This window comes from Phoxinus phoxinus, assembly GCF_949152265.1.
Source record: "Phoxinus phoxinus genome assembly, chromosome: 16".
NCBI lineage: Eukaryota > Metazoa > Chordata > Actinopteri > Cypriniformes > Leuciscidae > Phoxinus > Phoxinus phoxinus.
In genome coordinates, this window is record NC_136891.1 from 34293486 (window position 1) to 34309678 (window position 16193).

General features: G+C 41.6%; 1 protein-coding gene across 1 annotated transcript in view; it reads right to left on the reverse strand.

Moving 5' to 3' along the window:
• Nucleotides 1-1256: 1256 nt before the first annotated feature.
• The window catches only part of nbas (NBAS subunit of NRZ tethering complex), a 177772-nt gene continuing 162835 nt past the window's right edge, over nt 1257-16193 (reverse strand). Inside the window, 1 exon segment of the mRNA XM_079584617.1 lies at nt 1257-2508. Coding sequence (XP_079440743.1) covers nt 2242-2508 — 267 coding nt within the window. The 3' untranslated portion in view covers nt 1257-2241.

A 16193-nucleotide genomic window follows, 5' to 3' on the forward strand; every position in this document is an offset into this window, starting at 1 on the left:
ATTGACGATTCACTCTTATCAGAGGTGGGATTGGAAAGTCCAGGTTCAGAAAGTAAAAGTCCTCCTCAGTATTTTGTTCCAATCACCTGGATTTGCTAATTAGCACAGTTTTTCAGCCAGGACATAGAACTAATTAGTGAAATCAGCTGACTGAGTTCATGGGTGGAATAAACATATGGCAGGACTTTTACTTTCTGACCCCTGGACTTTCCACCTCTGACTCTTATTTAAAAGGTGGAGACTTATTCCACCATATTGGGTTATTGCAGTTTCTCCCATTCATAGTAATACGAGTAAACCGTCTTAGGCCCTGTCCCAAATGGCACACTCCGGACTTGTGGACTTCCTCACAGTCCACACTTTGGTGACGTCCTGTAGTGCAGACCTATAGGGCCCTTGGCACGAGTCCACGAGGGCGCACTGAGAGGTATTTTTGGGACAGACTCGATCGTCACGCCGGAAATAAAAAAGATGGTCCGGTTCTTGTTTAAATATTATATTTCTACATGTACATATGACTCAGTAAAGCCCTGACATTCGGTTCTATTTATTTAATGAATCATAATGCGATCGTAGCCTATTATTCAGCAAGCTATTTATGTTTATATTAAATATAAATATAGATTTATGTTATACAAACCATGTTTGTATAAACTGTAGGTAACAACTGGTAAAATGTACATCTAGGTCATACAAACCATAATGATATTTACACTTAACTATTTTCTTCTCAGCCATGTTAACAATTCTCCGTGAGCGAAAGCTCCTCCCATCCGTTGTCTGATTGGCCTTTCACAAGGATTCCTGGGTATTTAAAGTGCGTGAAGCCTGCATCTGTGCGGGCTTCACTGAAGACCGCTTCAAGGGAACAAAGGGGGCGCTGCTGAGCACACGTCAGAGCGGTAACCTGATGAATGAGACGGCCTACGGACTCGTAGACTCAGCGAGCACGCACAATTTAAGTCCACGAGACCGAAAGTCCACATGAAGTGCGCAATTTGAGACAGGGCCTTAATATAATCTTTGGCTATGGTGGTTGCTAAAAAAGTGGGGTTTAGCATGTAAAAATAACAGTTAAAGCAATCTCTTTTTATTGACTTAGCAGAATGCATTTAGCAAGAACAACAACACACACATAATGTTTTCTCTTGAGTAAGTGTGTGTCTATCTGCTGTTCTTGATTGTGCTTCACATGACTGGCACAATCAAGGGACCAATTCATGTTTGTTGGACAAACGGTGCGGGTCAAGTCGGGTACCGGAGTTTAAGACTTTATTAGGGTTAGGAGTTTGGTCAAATATATAATACTGGTGTTCTAAAATCTCTGAAAATACATTTTTATGTATTATTTTTCTTTCTTCAATTACAGCACATGTGCACGCTCAGAGTATCAGGTGAGATATTACAGACAAGTACCGTTTGTATTAAACCCATGGATGGGTGCTCACATATTACCCATTCACATCACATTTCTCTTAAGAATCTTTTATCCTGTTGGGCCTTATACTTCATTGCCCAAAATGTGCAGTACACTTAACATGTTATATAAAAACACAGGTTGTGTGAGATAGAGCAAAATGCTTTTTTATTGAGCACTGCTGATACATTTGCTTAAAATCCACATATTTTCCAACACATGTTGTAGTTTGTGTGTGTGTGTGTGTGTGTGTGTGCGCGTTAACCGGCGAGAGTGTGCCTTAAGGCCTGTTTTCTTCAAAAATAATTAATAACCCTACAAAAGAAAAGAGCAAAAAGTTGTGTGGAAACTATGAACCGTGAAGCCGCACATACATACACGTGCAGAACACTGTCAGCACACATGCGGCGTTTTCAATTCAGGCTCCGTCCTGTAATGATTATTAGCGCAGGCTAGCGTGACCAAACAGCCAAAGTAATGTAATTACACCCGTGTCACCGAGCTTCACTCAGGAGAGAGAAACCGACAGCAGAGAGAGAGAGAGAGAGAGAGAGAGAGAGAGAGAGAGAGAGAGAGAGAGAGAGAGAGAGAGAGAGAGAGAGAGAGAGAGAGAGAGAGAGAGAGAGAGAGAGAGAGAGATGATTTGAGTCTTTTGCCAACGGGAAGAAATCCTAAACAAACAATGTCTGAATATGCTAATTATAACTGATATTTGTGATCTGGATTTGGTGCCAATGTCCCTTTAACATTTGTTGACCGATTAGTCTCAGAAACAGCGACGGACACACATGCCCCTCCGTGTCAGTCTGCGCCACACGTACTCCTCAAAGCCATGTTCTGATGACCGCGAGGGCGCTGTTGAAGGTCAGCTGTCCTGGGTGAGATCCTCGGTAGGACAGGAGCAGGCAGCCGGCCTCAGCACGGTGGCCGGCCTGGTGGAGGTCTCGGGCGGCCTTCTCCACGTCCCAAACCCCCTGAGCCAGCATGTGAGAGACCAGGGAAGAATACAGAGCTGTGTCCACACAACTGATCAACATCCCAGCATTCAACAGCAAAGACAGCAGCTCAGCGTCACACACCTCCTCAGTCACCTGCAGAGACAGACACAGAAATATAAGAGAAAGAGAGAGAAACAAGTCAGGAGAGGGAGGAAAAAAATCAATTTCAATAAACACTTTGTGTGCGACAAACAATCAGTGTGAGAGCAAACCTCCCACTTCACACAAGCACCGCACGGAATATTGTATTTTCCACCATAAATAAAATATTGTTTATCTATACTTTACTTTTACCAAGTGATAATATGGACATTTTCCCAACACAACAAAAGTCCTGTTACTTTATTACTGTTACTTTATTACCGTTACTTTATTACTGTTACTTTATTACTGTTACTTTATTACCGTTACTTTATTACCGTTACTTTATTACTGTTACTTTATTACCGTTACTTTCGTTACTTTATTACCGTTACTTTATTACCGTTACTTTATTACCGTTACTTTATTACCGCTACTTTATTACCGTTACTTTATTACCGTTACCGTTACTTTATTACCGTTACTTTATTATCGTTACTTTATTAGTGTTACTTTATTAACGTTACTTTATTACAGTTACTTTATTACCGTTACTTTATTACCGTTACTTTATTACTGTTACTTTATTACCGTTACTTTATTACTGTTACTTTATTACTGTTACTTTATTACCGTTACTTTATTACCGTTACTTTATTATCGCTACTTTATTACCGCTACTTTATTACCGTTACTTTATTACCGTTACTTTATTACTGTTACTTTATTACTGTTACTTTATTACCGTTACTTTATTACCGTTACTTTATTATCGCTACTTTATTACCGCTACTTTATTACCGTTACTTTATTACCGTTACTTTATTACCGTTACTTTAGTACCGTTACTTTATTACTGTTACTTGAGCACGAAGCTTGCGATGCCCAATTAAACCGTAAAACTCTTTACAGTTTGAGTTCTAAAAGCATCATTATATTCCAATCTATAAAAAAATATTAATTTACCTATTATTAATAACCTAACCCTACTCTATTATGTACACATCTGAGACAATATTACAAAAACAAACACTGTAAAATAAATACAAAATAAATTCATCTTATCAAACCAATACCCCTGTAAGTAAAGGTATTTGACTGATAAACGGACTAAATATTTCCACCTCAGATTAGAGCTTATATCCGTTCGCCTGGGAACACTACTGTGTATTCTCTTCATCTGTGTTATCGAGTGGCCATGTTGCACTTGCATGTCTGCAGGAGGTCACATGCGATATAAATGAACACGAGAGAGATGTCCACCGGTTCTGCGACCCCCAGCCAGCTCTCAGAGACAGGAGCAGCGCTCTCGTCTTCTCCGCATAAATGATTCAACTGCCGGCTTTAGAGGAGAACACAGGAGCGCTACTGTACGAGTCAGCACACTGGAAAATCAATTATGAGCTAAATTTGATTAAAGGCAAGCGCAAGCCAAGAGATATGATGCCCTTTGACTGCGTGTGTGCATGCGTCCTCATATTAAATGTGGCGTGACGTTAATGGTGGATATAACACACTCACATGCAGTTTATATACTGTACTGACCTCACAACGATTTCTAATGCCTATGGAAAGAGTTCAGGTTGACGTACATACACCGACAGTGAGAATGTAACTACATTTATGTCACAAAAACGTTCTAATGTTGTCATTTAGGTCTATAAATGAAAGGGAAGAGTAGAGTAACCGAGAGAGAAGGTAATAAGAGCTGTTGGAGGGATACGGACACTACAATTACACACGGTATCAATGATTGCCTGGTTATCATCAGTGTGTGTTTCTGTGAGAAACCAGTCCACTTTCATTATTAACTCTGGGATACGTGAAGCACACTGGTCAGATCTTTAAAAGCTGATTTTAATCATTCATGTGTGATGGATGATTCATGAGGCATGGGTGATAGACCCTGTTCACAATGATCTACAACTGTCCTCGTATCACTCGTGTTGTAGAGTCCAGGCAACTCGAGTCCAAGACCCAGAGCAGCGAGTCCAGACAACTCGAGCCTAAGACCCAGCGCAGCGAGTCCAGACAACTCGAGCCTAAGACCCAGAGCAGCGAGTCCAGACAACTCGAGCCTAAGACCCAGAGCAGCGAGTCCAGGCAACTCGAGTCCAAGACCCAGAGCAGCGAGTCCAGACAACTCGAGCCTAAGACCCAGAGCAGCGAGTCCAGACAACTCGAGCCTAAGACCCAGAGCAGCGAGTCCAGGCAACTCGAGTCTAAGACCCAGAGCAGCGAGTCCAGACAACTCGAGTCTAAGACCCAGAGCAGCGAGTCCAGACAACTCGAGCCTAAGACCCAGAGCAGCGAGTCCAGACAACTCGAGCCTAAGACCCAGAGCAGCGAGTCCAGACAACTCGAGCCTAAGACCCAGAGCAGCGAGTCCAGGCAACTCGAGTCCAAGACCCAGAGCAGCGAGTCCAGACAACTCGAGTCTAAGACCCAGAGCAGCGAGTCCAGGCAACTCGAGTCTAAGACCCAGAGCAGCGAGTCCAGGCAACTCGAGTCTAAGACCCAGAGCAGCGAGTCCAGACAACTCGAGTCTAAGACCCAGAGCAGCGAGTCCAGACAACTCGAGTCTAAGACCCAGAGCAGCGAGTCCAGACAACTCGAGTCTAAGACCCAGAGCAGCGAGTCCAGGCAACTCGAGTCTAAGACCCAGAGCAGCGAGTCCAGACAACTCGAGTCTAAGACCCAGAGCAGCGAGTCCAGACAACTCGAGTCTAAGACCCAGAGCAGCGAGTCCAGACAACTCGAGTCTAAGACCCAGAGCAGCGAGTCCAGGCAACTCGAGTCTAAAACCCAGAGCAGCGAGTCCAGACAACTCGAGTCTAAGACCCAGAGCAGCGAGTCCAGCCAACTCGAGTCTAAGACCCAGAGCAAAGACCCAGAGCAGCGAGTCCAGGCAACTCGAGTCTAAGACCCAGAGCAGCGAGTCCAGGCAACTCGAGTCTAAGACCCAGAGCAGCGAGTCCAGGCAACTCGAGTCTAAGACCCAGAGCAGCGAGTCCAGGCAACTCGAGTCTAAGACCCAGAGCAGCGAGTCCAGGCAACTACAGTCTAAGACCCAGAGCAACGAGTCCAGGCAACTCGAGTCTAAGACCCAGAGCAGCGAGTCCAGGCAACTCAAGTCTAAGACCCAGAGCAGCGAGTCCAGACAACTCGAGTCTAAGACCCAGAGCAGCGAGTCCAGACAACTCAAGTCTAAGACCCAGAGCAAAGACCCAGAGCAGCGAGTCCAGACAACTCGAGTCTAAGACCCAGAGCAGCAAGTCCAGGCAACTCCAGTCTAAGACCCAGAGCAGCGAGTCCAGGCAACTACAGTCTAAGACCCAGAGCAGCGAGTCCAGGCAACTCGAGTCTAAGACCCAGAGCAGCGAGTCCAGGCAACTCAAGTCTAAGACCCAGAGCAGCGAGTCCAGACAACTCGAGTCTAAGACCCAGAGCAGCGAGTCCAGACAACTCAAGTCTAAGACCCAGAGCAAAGACCCAGAGCAGCGAGTCCAGACAACTCGAGTCTAAGACCCAGAGCAGCAAGTCCAGCCAACTCGAGTCTAAGACCCAGAGCAGCGAGTCCAGACAACTCGAGCCTAAGACCCAGAGCAGCGAGTCCAGGCAACTCGAGTCTAAGACCCAGAGCAGCGAGTCCAGGCAACTACAGTCTAAGACCCAGAGCAGCGAGTCCAGGCAACTTGAGTCTAAGACCCAGAGCAGCGAGTCCAGGCAACTCAAGTCTAAGACCCAGAGCAGCGAGTCCAGACAACTCGAGTCTAAGACCCAGAGCAGCGAATCCAGGCAACTCGAGTCTAAGACCCAGAGCAGCGAGTCCAGACAACTCGAGTCTAAGACCCAGAGCAGCGAATCCAGGCAACTCGAGTCTAAGACCCAGAGCAGCGAGTCCAGGCAACTCAAGTCTAAGACCCAGAGCAGCGAGTCCAGACAACTCGAGTCTAAGACCCAGAGCAGCGAGTCCAGACAACTCAAGTCTAAGACCCAGAGCAAAGACCCAGAGCAGCGAGTCCAGACAACTCGAGTCTAAGACCCAGAGCAGCGAGTCCAAACAACTCCAGTCTAAGACCCAGAGCAGCGAGTCCAGGCAACTACAGTCTAAGACCCAGAGCAGCGAGTCCAGGCAACTCAAGTCTAAGACCCAGAGCAGCGAGTCCAGCCAACTCGAGTCTAAGACCCAGAGCAGCGAGTCCAGGCAACTCGAGTCTAAGACCCAGAGCAGCGAGTCCAGGCAACTCAAGTCTAAGACCCAGAGCAGCGAGTCCAGCCAACTCGAGTCTAAGACCCAGAGCAGCGAGTCCAGGCAACTCGAGTCTAAGACCCAGAGCAGCGAGTCCAGGCAACTCGAGTCTAAGACCCAGAGCAGCGAGTCCAAACAACTCCAGTCTAAGACCCAGAGCAGCGAGTCCAAACAACTCCAGTCTAAGACCCAGAGCAGCGAGTCCAGACAACTCGAGTCTAAGACCCAGAGCAGCGAGTCCAGGCAACTCAAGTCTAAGACCCAGAGCAGCGAGTCCAGACAACTCGAGTCTAAGACCCAGAGCAGCGAGTCCAGGCAAATCACAACTCATATGGTGCATTTTACCCAGAGTGCAACATGTTGAGACCACAGCAAGGAAAATAATCTTCTAATGCATAATCAAGCTAGAGTGTGTCAATTTATCATTTTTGACATATTTAGTCTTATTTTGACTCATGTTTCTTGTGTATGTAAGGGTGAGTTTCTCCTCCACCCCCTCAAAGCCTCACGCAGTTTTTCACTCTTATTTTTCTTTCCAGCCGTGATGTCTGTGGAGCCGTCAGAGACAGCACAGACGGAGCTAAAAGGTCGAAGAACAGCAAGTGCAGTGTGTGTGTGTGTGTGTGTGAGAGAGAGAGAGTGTGTGTGTGTTGGAGAAATTGAGAGAGGATGATAGAAGGAGGGAGGGAGGAAAATAAGAGGATGAAGGGAAAAAAAGGAGAGCATGGAGAGAGTCTAAAATGTCGAGCGCTGAACTGTGAAGAAAGATCGGCCAGCTGTAGAAACCACTTCATAAAGAGGGAGAGAAACAAAGAGAAAAAGAAAAACAGCATGACGATGGGAGAGAGCGAGAGCGAGAGAGAGAGAGAGAGAGAGAGAGAGAGCGAGAGAGCGAGAGAGCGAGAGAGAGCTGGCACAGGGCACACTATAATGTTTCAAATGCTTGCTGATGATAAAAATGATGTGGCTTGTGAAAAATCATTTGAATTTTTCATCATTCGAAAGGAATGAAGATGTGAATATGAGAGAGCAGTAATGTGCTGTTAAAATATTCTACTCATCACCTTCTTCCAACAGATAGACGAGAGCAATCCCTCGTTCTCCTTGATTGGAACTCCATTTCTGATCATTGCAAGGTGAAAAATGAGAGAGAGAGAGAGAGAGTGTGAGAGAGAAAGAGAGAGCAGAGAGAGAGAGAGAGAGTGTGAGAGAGAGAAAGAGAGAGCAGAGAGAGAGAGAGAGCAGAGAGAGAGAGAGAGAGAGAGAGAGAGAGAGAGAGAGAGAGAGAGAGAGAGAGAGAGAGAGAGAGAGAAAAAGGTTCGCAAATAGCAAATCACTTATAGAGTGTCATATACTGTGTTTTCAAGATATGTCAAAATCCCATTAAGAGAAAAAAAAAAACCGGATAAGTTGTAAAATACCGGTAAATAAATCAAAACGTTCACAAACATTTTAAGCGCTATACATGTACTTTAGTTCCCTCACTACACAAATCCATTTAAATGTAATCATACACAAAACAAGAATGAAAATTGCAAATGTAAAATATAAATGCATTCTTTATAAGCAACATTTATTATAAACAACAAGGCTAAACGAATCCCAGTCAATTACGGAGTGCTGTAAATGTGCAATACAAATAAAGTTGATGTGCCTTAATTTGCAGAAAAAGCACTTATTGTTTTAAAATTGAATGTGAGGAGAGATAAATCCTGAAACACACAAGATGAAACATTTCTGTACGAACACACACCAGTAATGAGTAATCGGCCAATGTTAACCAATATTTACCATCGTTCACCAAATTGAAAAACAAAGATAATGAATGATTTCTGAACATATATTTGATCTGCAGCGTTTTACTACTGTAGCAGGAAGGAATGAAGTGGCGAAGGAATACATTAAGTAAAGAAGGAAGTAAAGAAGGGATGTATGTATGACAGAACACAGTCAGGAGTCTCTGGCAGCGAGTGTGTGTCAGGAAGAGAATAAAAGACAGCAGATCTGTGAGATTCCTCAGGACAGAGAGAGATGAACAGAACGAGGAGACGGCGTACAGATGGCATCAAAGCGTTCACTATATCCAGCTACAGGTGTGAGAGCAGACACACACAGACACGCACCTCCACCTTCTTTCATGGCAATTCTTCACAATGTTGATGTTGCATTATTAATACATACTTCATGAGCAGTGCTTATTAACCACTACAGCTGGCAACAGTACAGCATTATATAGTACACTACATTATATAGTACACAACAGTATCTAGTACACGACTACACTATATAGTACACGACTACATTATCTAGTACACTACACTATATAGTACACTACACTATATAGTACACTACAGTATATAGTACACTACAGTATCTAGTACACTACAGTATCTAGTACACTTACACTACACTATATAGTACACAACATTATATAGTACACGACTACATTATATAGTACACTACACTATATAGTACACTACACTATATAGTACACTACACTATATAGTACACTACACTATATAGTACACTACAGTATATAGTACACTTACACTACACTATATAGTACACTACATTATATAGTACACGACTACATTATATAGTACACTACACTATATAGTACACTACATCCTGCACAACACTCGGCTGCCGACACAGGAACATACAACGGCTTGATTTCTGTTATGAGGAAATGTCCTTTAAAGGCCCAGCGGTGAGGTTAATGAAGCAACTTTGATCACACTGGAAGTCACACACACACGGGCACACACACGGGCACACACACACACACACACGCGCGCGCGCACACACACACACACACACACACACACATAAATATTTCAGACCATAATCGTATAAAATCCCAGATAAAGGTAAACCCATCGATCCAGAATAAAATGCCTGTGCTCTCTGGGGGTGTCTGTCGTTTACATCCGTGTGTGTGTGTGTGTGTGTGTGTGTGTGTGTGTGTGTGTGTGTGTCTGTCTGTATCTGAACTGAATAAAAGCATAAATGTGCACACAAACATGTTTGTTTTTCTATTGATCATGAAGTGATATCTTCTGTCCACTAGCCTCTGTTCATGAAGACATCATGTCTGTCGTTGTGTATTCCGGCTTCTGGAGACGGACGGTTGGCGAGTGGTTCAGTTTTGTTTGGACATTCGCTTCTCACACAAATACAAAAGCACATTAGCACAGTCCATTTACACATCCACATAATGTTCACTAATATCTGATAATGCACACATGGAATGCGTGTTGAAAATGGATGTTTTTTCTTTTCTTTCTGCGCTGGTTCTCAGTTGCAGTTTTAATGTGAATAACGGAGTGTTTGCATCTCATGAATGATGATGCCTGGCTTTTCTTTTATCATTTAAATCATGAAGCTGGTTTGCATCCGGACGAGACACGGCTGGACTCCTGAACACAACTTTACAGAGGAGGACAACACACACACACACACACACACACACACACACACACACACACACACACACACACACACACACACACACACACACACACACACACACACACACACACACACACACACACACACACACACACACACACACACACACACACACACACACACACACATTGAGTTCAGCAGCAATCTAATAAGACGTACATGAGAAAAGCTAAAGCTGAGGGAGGAACACTAGAGATTCACTCTCAGACGGACGATCACGGACTAGAATCGACACTTCGGTCCTAAAATCGGCTGTTTATGAGAAGAAATCAGGTTTATTTAGAGTTCTCTGCAGTTTAATCGAGTCGCGCTACAAATAATCTCACTTTGAAGGACAACTTTTCCATTTTTCTGTCATGTGCTATTTCTATCTGTCAGTAAAATACTAACACTTGATATTGTAGTGTGACATTAATCTAACATGAGTGTGTGTGCAGAAGCTGTGGAGTCCAGCACTGAGTCTGTCTTGTATTTTGCTCTCTGTGAATTACTAAGGATCCATCATTGTACAGCATTTATTCATCTAATGTTTATTTCTATATACACTAATACACTTTATTAGCATCTGTTCATGTATTATGAACAAACATGAAATAAAAATGAACAACTGTTTCATGAATATAATGCAGAAGGTATTGTGTATTGTTAATGATATCTAATGCATGAACTCATTTTAACATAAAAAAATATTTACTTCTAATTCCTATTAAAAGCTCTTTACAGTGGTAATGTTGCTGAAGTAAATTCAAAATGTTGGGGTCTGTAATTTTTTATAATTTAAAAAAAAAGTCTCATATGCTTTTCAAGGCAGCATATATTTGATCAAAAATACAGTAAAAACTGTAATATTGTGAAATATTATTACAATAATATTTTTTTTCATTGCATTTTAAAATGTAATTTATTCCTGTGATCAAAGCGGAACGTTCAGCATCATTACTCAATACTTCAGTGTCACATGATCCTTCACAAATCATTCTGATAGGCTGATTTACTGCTCAACTTTTATTATTATTGCATATTTATTTATTATATATTTGTGGAAACCGTGATGCGTTTGTTTCTAATTCTTTAATGAAAGCATAATATTTTGATATTCTTTGATGAATAGAATGTTGAAAAGAACAGCATCTCATTCTCTCTAGCGGCACCACGTTTGCACTTACGTTTATGCTAATAACTTTTAAACCATCATTTTCCATCATGTAAAATGTTCCTACTTTTCCAAACTCGTCCTAGACGGCAAGTCCGATTATCACCAAAATCACATCTTCAGACCGTGCTGGCAAATAGTTATTAAAAGCTTTTTGATAAACCCAACCGTCTTCAAATGATGCCGGAACGGATTTGAAAAAAAGAGCAAGACAAGATGGATGCCAGGCTATATCTCCACAACGCTTTAGATTGAGACACATCTCGGTACATGTCATCACCAGCGTGACCTGACGCTCAGGTACTCAGATATGAAACATGTATTATCCGAGTTAAAACTTATTCAGTGCATCATACGGAGTCAATGATATCACATTTTCTCATGTCAACCATTTTGGACATTTAGAATTGTGTCATAAAAAGCTTCATTATACGAACACATTTAGTGTGTCGTCCTGAAACTCTGTGTGTGTCATCAGCACCATGCCCATCAGCGCCACTTAGTGGTCAAAGATTATAATGAAATTTCAAAAAAGGCAAATAGCCAATCATGCCAATTATGCCATACTTGGTCGAAATTGCTGTCAAACATTTTGAATTTCTTTGAAAACCTATTTTTTTAACTCCTTTGAGACCGTTGGTGCAATTATTCTATTTTTTGTTTACCAAAATCGGCTCAGATCATATTCCGACTATGTTGGCAAAAACCCCAAAGATTGTTGATGGCACAAACTCGAGTTCTCCAGAAACGCATCGATGAAATAATGTCATGATGGCGAGCTGATTCTGAGGCTCTATCTCTGCAACGCTTCGGCATATTGAGACCAAGCTTTGAATGTCCACCTCACACTGACCTCATGACCTCAATCTGGCAACAGCGCAACCTATTGGTCAAAGGTCATAAGCAATTCAATCATATTTCAAGAGATTATCTTTATGATTTTCACCAATTTTGGCTAAAACGTTCTAAAAATGTTTAATTATTAATGGTTGCAGTCGGTCTAATGCTTCCAGCCATGCTTGCATAACTTATGCCCATAATTACTACTTGCAGCAATATTTGAAGCATTGTTTTGTCAGTTGAACAGCGCTGTGCGAATGCTTTACAACATATTTCAATAACATGACTGACATTGTTGTCACATAAACAAATAGATACATGCAGAACACGACTAGCAGAATTAATAACGGACCACTCGTTATTGAGGATAAAATATATAATAAAACGACACAATAACCTACATAATCACTTCATAATTTCCCTCTTATTTCTGACTGTTGTTCTTAATTAAACAGAATAATCTCCATAAAAAACAGCCTCATCACAGAGAATAATAAAAGCCATGCGTATTCGACGTGATTTATATTCTGGAGCAATAAGTCCATTATAAAACACAAGCTTATTATGAGCAGAACAATGCACATCAGATCGTCCAGCGCAAACAAAGACGGAGCGGCGGTGTGTAATTGCTCTCGGTACAGAAAGCCAAGTGAACGGCACTGATGAGTCTATTCAGGAATAATTGGAGAGGAAAGAGGAATAACCGGCGGTGAGGTGAGGCCGAAGACGAGCTGCAGGACTCAGATGAAGGATACTTGATGACTTCTGTGAAGACGACACACTCGTTCACTGGCCGGAGGTCCTCGCTCAAACACCAGCAGGACAGCGTCGACAAGAGGGAAGATAATTAATGAATTATTCAGCAAAGTTAACGTGGTTGAACACCGGCGGAGGTTAAGCAGAGGAGAGCGTACAGGAATTCAGGAAAAACTAGAATAAAAAAATGACGACAGCTGGAACTGATCTTCCGAGAATGCAGCGAAATGTCAAGCATTTATAAGCAACAGTTTGGAAGGGGAAACGAGGACACTGTGTGTGTGTGTGTGTGTGTGTGTGTGTGTGTGTGTGTGTGTGTGTGTGTGTGTGTGTGTGTGTGTGCAGGTTGGAGTATGGCAGAAGGGTTACTAAATAAATCAATGTCTTGAGCGTTCAGAGGGGACTGCACATGTGAAGCAAACTCACAGTGACTGAGTCCAGAGTGTGTTGATAGATTACATCATGACACACTTACTGGGTAAAATACAGATACACAAATACAAATACGATTTAGTTTGATTAATTGTCATACAAATAAATGTGATTAATGGTACATTCATCAAATATTATACAAATATTGTATAATAAAAAAATATTTAATATAAGGATTTGCAAACTGATAATGCACAGAAATAGAATGATAAACAATATTTTTTTTAAATAAAAAATATAGTCCTAATAATATTTTAAATAATAAGTAATATTTTAATTCTCTGCATACATATTTTTTATATTTCTGGGTGACACACTTTGGTCTTAGTAATACTTTAAGTAATATTTTGAATATTTACAAATATTTAAAATATTTTTATTGGGAGTCTGCTTTAGTATTATCAATATTTAAAATAATAAATAATATTTTCAATATTTACAAATATTTCTATAGGGTCCACTTTAGTCTTAGTCTTTCCATTCATACTAATGTTTTTTTGGGACCCAGAAAACCTGAATATTATTCTATGGTAAAATATCATTGTTGCAAAACATTATGTTCTAGTCACATATATCTGTCCCAGATTCTTCACTTTGGTGCATTATTTTAAGGCAGTCCATAATATAGCAGTCAAATAATAATAAATTGTGTATCATTTTTTAAAAATAATGGTAAAAAAAGTGAACATTGAGTGCTATCGATTACTTCATAATGCAACACTGCACTGTAAGGAAACATAAAAAAAGCTAATAAACAAAAGAAAAATAAGAATATAACTGCACAATAATTGCTAACAACCACGATTAGATGAAATAATCATGACCAGGCACAATAACTGTGACAGACCAACCACAAGTGTTGTAATTGTCATGCACACGCACGTTGAGTTTCCATGTTTTATGAGGACTTTCCTTAGACAATGATTTTTATACTGTACAAACTGCATATTGGATCCCCAAATATCATTTAGTGTAATTTATAAGCTTTTTTCCTTATGGGAACCAAAACACAAGATCAACAATGTCTGGTATTACAATCCTTGTGGGATATTTTGTCTCCACAACGCAGGAACACACGCCATAAACGGGCATCTTTGTTGCCAAATAAAGAAGCCAACAACAAACCCAAATTCACCGACTCGTTTCCTCTGGCTGTTCTCCATCTGTCTGCCAGGCTTGCAGATGAAAGAACATCACCCTTGCCCCGAGAGGAGCAGATTACCCTCGTTTTAAGTGAGCTTCTCTCAGTTTCATGGCTTTATCTGATCTAGAGTCAGTGAGAATGTGAGCTCTAATTGATCCTTCTGAGACCCAGCTTATCCAGTCGGTTCCCTAGTCAGTTTGGGGATCTGATGAATGTTTAGGTGAACCCTATCAGCATCGTTGCGGTGCGCTGTGGAGGAGACGGTCAAGCTGTGCTCTATGATCAGGACCTTGTTAAAAACAAACGTCCGTCACTCGATCTGAACAGCGAGATCCTCCCGAGAGAGACACTCAGACACAAGGTTTGCCAGAATTTCGCATATTTTCTGTACGTTTCGTTCATTTCCTATGGGAGGTCATTTTTGACCACGGAGAGCTACAAGTGTGACCATTTAGTCAACTTTTTGACAATTTTTGTGTTCGCAAAGCCAGTGCCACAAAAGTCAACACATTTCATACCATTCCAATGAAGTTATCATTTTTAAATATTCAAAATGTAACTTTTTTCTGTCGAAAGTGACCAAAGACACCAGAGGGTTGATGCAGTAGTAACTGACCAGGCATGACCAGTAACTGACCAGGCATGGTTTGCTGAATACTTACACTTGTTGGTGTGTAAATGAAGGCTATCCTTTTAAGCTCTACTTCTAAATGTAATTTTTGGTCAAATTTGATTTCTCATAATATCACCCAGAATAAAACGTTAAAAAAAAGCATTATTTTTTGGTTGGTTTGATAATGGTATCAGTTGAAGAGTGTAGAACTCCCAGCACTTTTCCCATATTTAATTTAGCAGATTTTCCTTATAATTACGGTATAAAAGTAAAGTATGCAGATTCATCGTTGAGCCTTCCCACTACTGTGCAGCTGAGCAAAGCATTTAACCCTTGGCTGATACCGGGGAATTGCAGACATTAGTGTGGAGTAAGTTACTTTAGATTAAAAGCATGTAGAAAATGCAAATGAATCAAATCATGTTTCCGAAGGTCTTTGGAAAGAGTCTACGTGTTTGGTTTTAATGTGTAGCCATTGCTGGAGCAGACCTGAGAGGATAGATGAAGTAATGGTGCCGTGAGCGCTTGGCTTGTGTCTGACCTGCAGTCAGTGGAGATCGAGGAGACGGTCAGATGCAAGCTTGCTGTGATCGCTCAGATCTGATCCACGGTCACTTCTGGTGTCAACCGCCGGGTTAGTTTAATTGAATCCACATTACTAGTGACGGCGGAGGCTGGCTGACAAGAATACACCCTTGACCGCTAGAGTCGTCCTGCAACGGGTCACCAATGATCTCCTTTTTTCATTATTGCTATTAACACAGGAATAGTTAAATCATTTAACCGGGGGTCACCTTTAGAAGATGCAGGGTGACCACGGGCCAATGCATTAAACGGCCCGGCCAGACTTTAAAAGACTCTCCAATCTGTGCACTTCTCAACTGTGTTCACTTCACTAAAACCTTTTATAATGAAATCTGATTCATGTATTGATTAATTCTATTTAAATAGATTTACACCACAGTGCAAGTGAACAATGTGCCTACATCGCTCTCATTATAATCAATACAACAGTGATATTGTTCATTTAACAATA